General features: G+C 44.9%; 1 protein-coding gene across 7 annotated transcripts in view; it reads left to right on the plus strand.

Annotated features, from left to right (window-relative positions):
* Window positions 1–10,318, plus strand: part of Ptpn13 (protein tyrosine phosphatase non-receptor type 13) — a 192,125-nt gene that overhangs the window by 156,515 nt on the left and 25,292 nt on the right. For all 7 annotated transcript variants that reach the window (XM_031337024.1, XM_031337025.1, XM_031337026.1 and 4 more), the window contains 5 exons: window positions 1,831–1,989; window positions 3,225–3,396; window positions 3,493–3,703; window positions 6,965–7,035; window positions 8,682–8,743. In XM_031337024.1, coding sequence (XP_031192884.1) covers window positions 1,831–1,989; window positions 3,225–3,396; window positions 3,493–3,703; window positions 6,965–7,035; window positions 8,682–8,743 — 675 coding nt within the window. The remainder of the gene's footprint in view (window positions 1–1,830; window positions 1,990–3,224; window positions 3,397–3,492; window positions 3,704–6,964; window positions 7,036–8,681; window positions 8,744–10,318) is intronic.

Below are 10,318 nucleotides of genomic sequence, written 5' to 3' on the forward strand. Positions count from 1 at the left end.
TCTCTCTCTCTCTCTCTCTTCCTTCCCCTCTCCCTCTCCCATCCCCATCCATCCTTAGTAAAGGCCCACTATGTTAATCTTTTGGGCTAGTCAATGCCCAACCCCCGTCATTATTTCCCTTACAATGCCAGAGGCAATTAGTCTGAATGTGTAACATTGCCTTCGAGAAATTCCAAGCCAGGGTTTGGCTAAGATATTAGAACATTGGTGGAGATCAGAGAGCAACGTTTATCTTGGGGGACACCTAGCACTCGAGACTATAGCAAGGACATATCTGGCCTCCTCTGAGTTAGGGGTTACAGAAGATGGCTTCCTTGAAGCTTTTGCCTCATAAACTGCTGTTTGAGTGCCGCCTGCGGGGGGGCCGGGGAGGAGGGCTAGTCTGGGCCTCCCTCAGCCCGCGGGAGAACAGCATCCTGGTACAGGTCAGCAAGGCGTCAGCGAAGAAATAATGGCAGACACAACACAAGGAAGTGCAGAATCTGAATGTATTTCTCAAAATTGGCATCAAACTTTTACAGTCATTACAAAAGAGAAAGGAAAAATCTGGCAGCTCAGTGGTCGAGGCACATCTGAGGCCATCTAAAACACGCTGGGTCTAAAACAGCAGCCCCTTCCTGTGGACCAGGCGCTGCACACACACACACACACACACACACACACACACACACACACACACACACACACACACACACACACACACACACCGCCTCTGGCCCGGGAGCTATGGACCGCATGAGGCTCGAAGCTCAAATCTCAAATGCTCTCTGCAGTACACTGTCTCACACACACACACACTTGGCTCAAGGTCCTGCCCATCCTTAGTAAAGGCCCACTATGCTAATCTTTTGGGCTAGTCAATGGCCTACACCCCTCATTATCTTTCTAACGATGCTGGAGGTAATTAGTCTGAACATGTAACATTGCTTGTGAGAAATTCCAAGCCAGGGTTTGGCTAAGATGTTGGAACATTGGTGGAAGTCAGAGAGCAACGTTTATCTTGGTGGACATGTGGAATGCGAGACTATAGCAGGGACATATCTGGCCTCCTCTGACTTAGGGATTGCAGGAGATGGCTTCTTTGAAGCTTTTGCCTCATAAACTGCTGTCACGCAAAGTCTGCGTGGCACCAGATACTTCATATTTTTACAAAAACAGCAACAAACAAAAACTTCCTTTTGTGTCTCCTGGTTTCTGTTTTGGTTGTTTAAAAACATGAAGGTTGGGCTGGAGAGATGGCTCAGTGGTTAAGAGCACTGACTGCTCTTCCAAAGATTCTGAGTTCAAATCCCAGAAACCACGTGGTGGCTCATAACCATCTGTAATGAGATCTGATGCCCTCTTCTGGAGTATCTAAAGACAGCTACAGTGTACTGACATATAATAAATAAATAAATGTTTAAAAAAAAAGTGAAGGTTTTTCTGAACTGTCCTCTCCAAATCTTCGATTGTCCAAATGTCACAACTTCACTTCCTGCTTTATCCTGGATGTGCACGTCTCTCTCCAGAGAGCCCAGGCCTAACGTACGTGAGGCTCTTGATCCAATCCTAGCTTTTCCAGATAGAAAAAAGTTTTTTAAAAGATGAAGGAGGATGAAGAGGACAAGGAAGCATGGAAGGAAAGACTAGAGACAACCACATAACTTTATAATTCAAAATACGTTACATGCTGGGAAAGAAAGAAGCTTTCTATCTAGAGTTGAGAAGACTTCTCATTTGGCCAAGTTAAGATTTGGGTTTCTTGTCTCTTAACAAAGGGCAGCAATATCATGTGTGTTTGTCTGTAGGAGAAAGAGAACAGCCTTATGTCAATCTGTGTTCTTCCTCTAGGAAGTCGAGCTTCTCATTACCCTGGTTAAGTCAGAAAAAGGAAGTCTGGGTTTTACAGTAACCAAAGGCAGCCAGAGTATTGGCTGTTACGTGCATGACGTCATACAGGACCCGGCCAAAGGTGATGGCAGGCTGAAACCTGGAGACCGGCTTATAAAGGTGAGGCACTGAGGGGCTGGAAAGGTGGCTCAGTGAGGGGCTAGAAAGGTGGCTCTGTGGTTTAAGAGCACAGGCTACTCTTCCAGAGGACTTGGGTTTGAGTCCCAGTAACCACATGTTGGTTTACAACTGTCTGTATCTCCAGTTCCAGGGGTCTCAGGGCCTTCTTCTGGCCTCCACAGGCATCAGGCACACAGTTGACATACAGACATAGATATAAGCACAACACTCAAATGCTCAAAATAAAATAATATTTTTTTAAAGTGAGACAATTCAGGGGAGTGGAGATACTTTTACAAATGTGACTGGCTGTCTCAATCTATTTTTTATCACTATAATGAAATACCTTACACAAGCTAACTTCAAAAAGAAATTTAGTTATCTCACCACGTGAGAGGTTTAAAGACACTGCAGCAGCAGCTAGCCCGAGTGAAGGCATCACACCTGTGTGAGAGGAAGAGATCCCACCTCAGGAGGATGCCAGAGTCTGGGGTCCCACTGCTCCTTCTGCAAGCGCACCTCCAATCTAGTCACACAGAGGCCCTAGCGTCTAACACGCAAGCCACATCCAGACCATAGCGGTGAGCAGAAGCAAGTGAGCCTGGGAAGGAAGGACGCTGAGTTATGACGGCTTCTCTGGTTTATGTGTTCCTTCCCCAAAGTGCACACGCCTGGAGTTTCAGCACTTGGTGGGTAGAGGCAGTCGGATCAGGAATACAAGATCATTCTTGAGGAGCTCAGCATGAGACCCTATCTCCAAAGGAGGTGGTGGAGGCTAGAAATGTCGCTCACTTGGTCATGCATGTGTAGTTTGCAGAGTCTTAGACTCAATCCACAGCACTACAGAAAACTAACACAGTGGCACCCACCTGTAATCCCAGCACATGGGACGTGAAGGCAGGGAGGGGTCAGACCATTCTCGGCTACAGCCTTTATATGCGCAGATTCTTAGGAATTGTAGCAAGCTACTTCTTAAACTGAAAGTCCTTTTGATCTCAGGTCCATGAGACAGCCAGTTTCTTAAATTCTGGAGGACAGTGAAGTGTACATTTATTTGTTAGCAACTTTATATTGTTCATAATGGCTTGCTCCTTGTCTCTCTAATCTCTGCAGGCAAAGAGATTCTGATAAATTAGAGACTACGTCACCATAAATCTCTTACTGGCTAATATAGATTATAATCATGTTTCCTGTTCCAAAAATCAAACCAACCTTCGCTTACCTCTCTCCTGTAGGTTAATGATGCAGATGTTACAAACATGACTCACACCGATGCGGTGAATCTGCTGCGAGCCGCACCCAAAACAGTCAGATTAGTTCTCGGGCGGATTCTAGAGCTACCGAGGATGCCGGTGTTTCCCCACTTGCTGCCTGACATTACAGTCACGTGCCACGGAGAGGAGCTGGGTAAGAAAAGCACAAGCTTTGCTCAGTACTTCATTCATGCATAATTAAAAGTAAGACTCCTGTGACCGAGGAATAATTGTTTTCTGTTCTTTGAAGGATTTTCCCTCTCTGGAGGTCATGGCAGTCCACATGGAGTGGTGTATATTAGTGATATCGACCCAAGGTCAGCTGCGGCTGTGGACGGTAGTCTCCAGCTGTTAGACATCATCCATTATGTGAACGGAGTCAGCACACAAGGAATGACCTTGGAAGAAGCTAACAGGACATTGGACCTGTCGCTCCCTTCAGTGGTGCTGAAAGTAACCAGGTAGGTACTAGGCAGTAGTCTTCAGTCTTGGGTATATGTATGCATGCATAAGGTACTGGGCAGTAATCTGCAGCCTTGGGGGTATGTACGTCTGCACAAGGTACTGGACAACTTGGGGGTGTAAGCATGCAGTTCAGTCATTGGTTGTGCTTGTACTCTCATACAGGCATTACAGAATCACTAATTCACAGCCAGTCAAAGAGTAACAGTAGAACAGAGTTCCTGATGGAGCCTAAGAAGCCACACAGGAAAGTGCTTCAGCAGGACTCCAAATTAATAGGCGATTAGCACATATCAGAATGTCTTTAATTGCAAGCACCAGAAACATAGCTCAGTCCTTTTTGGCCAAGAAAGGGAGTTTCTTGGTTTGTGTAAGTCCTCGGGTTCCCTTTTTCTGTGTGCTGTTATCTCTGGTCTACCAGTTTTCTCTACAGTGGCCAGATGATTGCTCTAGCTGTGTTTCTCACACCCATCCATCTAGAGCCATCTTCAAGCAGGAGTCTCTGCAGCCACCACTGTTGTGACCAGCTTACAATGTGGCCAGTCTGTGAACTGCAGCAGAAGATAGAGATAAACCAGGTGGCTTTGGGTGGCCATGCCTCATTCCTAGAACCTGGGTAGAATTGGCCTGAGGCACAGCAGAGCCACGCCCGCAGCATCATATGCTAACAGCCGCTTCCTTCACCTGTACAGGAAAACTGTTAGATTTCCTATGGCTCCTCTGCAGTTTTGGAGGTCAGAAATACAAATGGATCTCACTGGGACAGTCAGGGTATCCATGGGATTATGTCCCTTCTGTAGGTTACGAGAAGAATCCAGTGCCTTGCGCTCACCACTGTCCCTGGCTTCTTGTCCACTCATGTTTAAGGCAGCACCTGCCATACCCTGCTTCTATTGCTCAGTCTCTATCTCTGACTTTGACTTTCCTGCCTCATCTTTGACCTGCTAGGGTTCCAGCAGTGACAACAAGGTCCTAATAGTCCAAGTTAAGTTCCTTTTTCTTGTGCTCTGTAAAGTGGCGTCTTCACAGTTCTGTGGACTCCAGCATAATCATGAGAGTCCAGGCATCTTTGGGAAACACTCGCCTTCCACGGTGCCCACTAATCCAGGCTTTCTAGATGGAGATTAAACCAAGCTATGTGAAGGGAAATTTGACAGTTGTGCCTATGAATACAATTAAAACCATGGATAAACTTGCTTGTTCTTTTAGATAATCCCTGACCCGAATCTCTGTGTGTGTGTCTAAACAGTGGACTGATACACAGTTGATCTCCTTAGTGAGTGGAATAAGTTGGGGAGGGGAAGATACTTTGTGGAAATTAAGATCACTGCCAAGCTTAGTTATAGATTGAATGTTTTACCTCAAAATCAGGAGAACATTCTCTTCACTCGGTCCTGAAGTCAAATTCTATTCCTTTCCTACCTTTGTCTTAGGCCTCATCTCTATGTTATAGTTAAGCCCTCCATATCCCTCCTTCAGCTCTCCCTCCCTGTCAGCTTCTGGGCTTTTCCACTGGGCGTCTTGGCTCTGAAACTGTTCACTAATAAATGCTTAGTCCATAAGCTTCAGCTTGTTCTCTAACTAGCTCCTAGCTCAGTTATCCCTTTTATTCTAACCTGAGATCGGCTACGTGGCTGCTTTCCTCTCCTTGTTTACTTACATCCATCTCCTCAGCATTCCTATTTCCCAGAATTCTCTCCCTGCCAGATGTTCCACCTCCTATTTCCTGCCTCAGCTCATTGGCCATAGACTTCTTTATTGACAAGTGATGTTTTTAAGAGATTCTCCACTCTGACCTTCTTTATAGTCCACAACAAATAATAGACACAATAATGGAAGTATAGATATTTGTGGTGACTGTATATCTCTGGAACTATAAAGGCGGTAGAATTTTCCTTAATTAATTGCAAGCTAGTGACCCTAGCCTGGAGCAGAAGATGTACCTCAAGAAATAAAAAGACTTATTGCTAATGGCACAGCAAGCACATGATCTTGGTGTGGATTCCACATGTATCCAGAGGCCCTAGAGAATGTGTGCTTAGGTCTAATGGAGACCACAGGAGACGATTGTTGTTACAGTGACCTCAGGAACCCCTCATTTCATGGCAGCCCATGAAGAGACCCTGGGTTGGTTGGTTTGGTTTGGTTAGTTGAAAGGATGCTCCATATCTCAGGGTTGCTCCCTGCAAACATAACTTTGAGAAGGAACCCATGTTAAAACTGAAAGGAGCTGGCATTCTCCAGCAGCTCAGCAACAACAAACAGGTATGCCGAGGGAAGGTGGCATAGTGTGTCTGCCAACACAGTGTCCTTTGAGGTATCCTTGAGTCCGTACAAGATGGCATAGTACCCCCTGTCCCAGTGCGCTCACTTTGTGGCTACTCTTGACTTTGGGTAGTATTAGAATAAACAAGTTTTTTCACCTCCATTATCACTATGAAAGAAAAGCAGGTTCATATCAAGGCCTTAGATATAAAAACATAGAAGCTTGCCTTTTGAGCTAATTGCCTGCTGAATGGCAGTGATGTAAACTGTCAGCCATCACAATCACCATGTTCCTAAGTGGGAAGGGCACGCGGCAGATGTGCTGGACTGAAATCTGAAGAAAGATGGCGCAGAGGCCTTTGTTCTCAGAGTGGAGATAAGTTCACTGCTTGAGGCCTTGACTCCAGCCTCCAGCTCTGTCGTTAACAATAGTAATACTAAGGACTCAGTGCTTGCGGAGTGTGGTCTACATGCCCATAATTCCTGCACTTAGAACCAAAAGCAAGAAGATCCATGTTTCACACAACCTCCCTACATGACGGACCTAAGGCCAGCCTGGACTGAGTAGAGGAAAATGGAGAAGGGAAAAGAAGAGAAAAAAGCCATCCTTAATTTGGTTTTTTGTTTTGTTGTGTTTTTATTTTTGCCTTTGTGAGGAGAGGTTGGCAGCTGTGTGTCTGTCTCTCATGTGGCTGTAGATCACACTCGCCGCACTGTGTTGGAGAGAGGGATTCTTGTTCACTGTTGCATGCATCAGGCCGGCCTGCGAGTTGCCAAGATTGTTGGATTGTCCTACATCTGCCCTCCATCTCACTGTGGGGGGACTGGGGAAACAGACACACATAAAGAGGTCCACATGTTAAGGGGTACCAGGACTCAGCCCCTGTAAAGGGAAGCTTCCGAAATGACTAGAACGTGGTCCAAAGGGTGTTTAGGCTATTTGAAATGTCTGTAATTGTTTTGATTTTCCTTTGTGACCCTTGTCTGTTGCACAGAGATGGTTGTCCAGTGGTGCCTACCTCAACAAGAGCTGCCATTGCTGCACCCAGGTTCACCAAAGCCAATGGTATGAACATTTACTTTCCCAAGCTTTTCGGAGAGGTGACTTTCTTCTCGAGCAGCAAGTTAAGCTATTCATCTTTCTAGGATGTTTTACAGGATTTAAGTGAAAATACTAAGTGTTAACATCACTGAAACTCAATATATATTAGAAAAGTAGGAGAGCAGAGTAGACTAGTGAAATGCATAGTGCAGTGGAGCTCAAGCCATGTCCTCAGGAGGTCCCCTGCTGCTTACCAGTACAGCCCTAACTAGTCTCAACTAAAGTGAAAAGATAACAGCGACCATAAAGTTATGGAACTCCATTCATAAAGATTCCACAACCTCTATCTTCCTGCCACAATTGCCTACAGGTCATTCTCAGCTAGAAACCTGAGAGCTCATGTGCTGCCAAGAAGGAAAAGTACTGATCTAGAAATACACTAAAAAACGTTTCCACGTTTGCACCCCATGATGCCTGTGCTAAATAAAGCGCTTTGTGAAATGAACAGTCTGGTCCTGAGTCCGCTCACCCACACACAGTAAGAGTGACTCCAGCTCTGCACTGTGGCATTGTAACGCTGATCCCGTGCAGGTGCAATAGTTTCCATTCAGTGTCTCCTACCTGAATCATTCAGTTTCGAACAGCTTGTTTTGTTTTGTGAGACTTGGTACAGGGTCTCCTTCTGTAGCCCAAGCTAGCTTCAAATTCATAGCAGTCCTCCTTCCTCTGCCTCCCAAGTGCTGGAATTGCAGATATAAGCAATATATTTAGCTCCAAATTTTTTATTTTTGTTTGTTTGGGTTTTTTGTTTTTGTTTTTGTTTTTGAAGACAGGGTTTCTCTGTGTAGCCCTGTCTATCCTGGAACTTACTTTGTAGTCCAGGCTGGCCCTGAACTCATACAGAGCCACCTGCCTCTGCTTCCCAAGTGCTAAGGTCAAAGATGTGCACCACCACCAGGCTCCCAGTCAGCTTTTATGTCAACTATTTTCTCTCAGGGATTTGGTTTCCCTACCCCTGGTGTGGTGCTACACAGCTGATGCCAGCACTTGGGAGATGGCGGCAAGAGGGTGAGGCACTCAGGCCTCCTCATCTGTACAAGCTGAGGCCAGCCTGGACCATGTGAGACCCATCTCAAAAATAAGAAGAATTTGAGTGTGGTTTTCTGTTGTGTTTTTGTTTTGTTTTTTGTTTGTTTGTTTGTTTTTAAGTTAAACCCTTCTCTAACATCGTACCCTGCTCACTTGGTTTCTGTCGTGTATTCGGGCCTCTTTTCATAGGCCGTTAAAAATAACATCCTTAGAAATACTTGGTTTCTTTAATTATTTTATATGGATCAGAATTCTTCCAAATTTTTCACATTGATTTAATGTGTGTGTGCATGGGTGTGTGTATGTGTATATGTGTGTGCATGTGTATGTGTGTGTGTGCTTGCACATGCATGCATCTCTCATGCCACAACACATGAGTGAGGATAAGCTGCAGAAGTCGGATTTCATGGACCCAGATGATGTCAGTCCTGGTGGCAAGCACTTACCCTGCTGATCCATCTCACTTCCCCCCATCAGAATATTTAATTGAGTTGCATCTTCAGCAGTGTGTATCATGAGCAATCTCCATGTGTCTCTGGTCACGTCAGTTGTCTCAGACCACCCTGTGCTATTCCTTTCAGGCCTTGCCAGCATGGAGCCTTGTGGACAGCCTGCACTCACGCCTAAGAACTCCTTCTCCAAGGCAAGAACAAAACCTTTCTTCCATGCCATAGCCACTTTTAATAACCAATGTGCTTACGTTTCATACCAAATTGACTTTATACTAAATATTCTTCAGACACATGTGCTGATAGTAGGAATGTATTGCGATGAATTAACAGGCTTTGCGAAGTAAGCTCACACCGCAGAGCCTTCAAGCCTGCACCCTCTGCATGTGGGCTCTTTCATGGCTAATGACATGGCAGCATCTGGTCAGTTTAGTTAATGTGCATGGTTCCTTCACTTGTCTCTTGGAATGTAGGAAGAGAAGTGTGTAACTGACAACAGAGTTGCCCTTGTGGATTAGTGTAAGCACAAGTGGTCTGGGAAGACTAACCCCTGAGCCTGGTAAGGAGCAGCAGCACTGGCCATAGGGCTGGATATGCTTGTTCTGAACCACTTAGGATTAACAGAGAGACACTGGAGTAATTTGGCAAAGCTTTGAATGCTCTGTGAGTTCCACTCTGTGCTCTGGCTTATGGGCATTTGTGTACCCATAAGTTTGGGTAATATTTATTTTCATTATTTTCTTCCTTCCATGTTTTAAGTAAGTTATGAAGGTGATCATGGCTGGGTTTTTATTCTGTTGAACAGTTTTATCCTTCACTTACTCCATGCAGTCCAGTCTGACCATCCGCTCTTGTCTAGAAGGCATATCTTCCCATGCAAGGTCCTTTGCTTTTTAGTAATCTGAGAAAACCCACACCCTCTCAACGCATTCTGGACATGAGCTGGGTTTTGAAGAAGAGGATTCCTATAGTAAACAGCCGCCCCATTCTCTGCACGGGCCCTGTGTGTACTGCAGCGTAGCAGAGCTTGCCTCCCTGCTAATCCAGGTCTCCAGCTTCACAGAGCTGCAGCAACTGAATTTTCATGTTATTTGTGCTAGATAGTAATTTTTCTTTTTAAATATCAGTGTATTGAAAGAAGGAAGTGTAAAGTTTCTACTGAACTAACATCAAATTCTAGAATGTAGGACTTTTATTACTGTGGGCACCAACATTTCTATTGGAATTAAAATGTTCCAAGAACTCTCCTGGACCACATTCTGTCCTTGAGCACTAATGCCCAGAGCATGAATTTCTCATGGAAAATCGGATTTCACAAGCAGTGGTACTGGGGGTGTTGCATCACCAGCTTCTGAGATGTAATTCTGCCAATCAAACATCCTAGTCAGGACTTGGCCTTCAGAGTAGGCCATAGCACATACTTGCTGTGAGCAAGCCATAGCACATAATTGCTATGATTTAGTTTAGCCATTCAGTTTTACAGTTTGTCCATATCTACCTTTTTTTCTCTTTTTTAATTTTAAACATTTATTTTTTTGTTTTCTTTATTGACCACAGATTTTTTTCATATAATATATTCTGATCATGGTTTCCCTCCCCAAGCTCTTCTGAGACTTCATCCTCCCTCCCTCCTCCCATCAGAATCCAACCCTGTCTGTCTCTCACTGGAAATCAAGTAGGCATCTAAAGAATAATAAGAAAATAAGATAAAACAAACAGAGTGAGTTCCAGGACAGCCAGGGCTACACAGAGAAACCCTGTCTCAAAAA

This window comes from Mastomys coucha, unplaced genomic scaffold (assembly GCF_008632895.1).
Source record: "Mastomys coucha isolate ucsf_1 unplaced genomic scaffold, UCSF_Mcou_1 pScaffold22, whole genome shotgun sequence".
Taxonomy (NCBI): domain Eukaryota; kingdom Metazoa; phylum Chordata; class Mammalia; order Rodentia; family Muridae; genus Mastomys; species Mastomys coucha.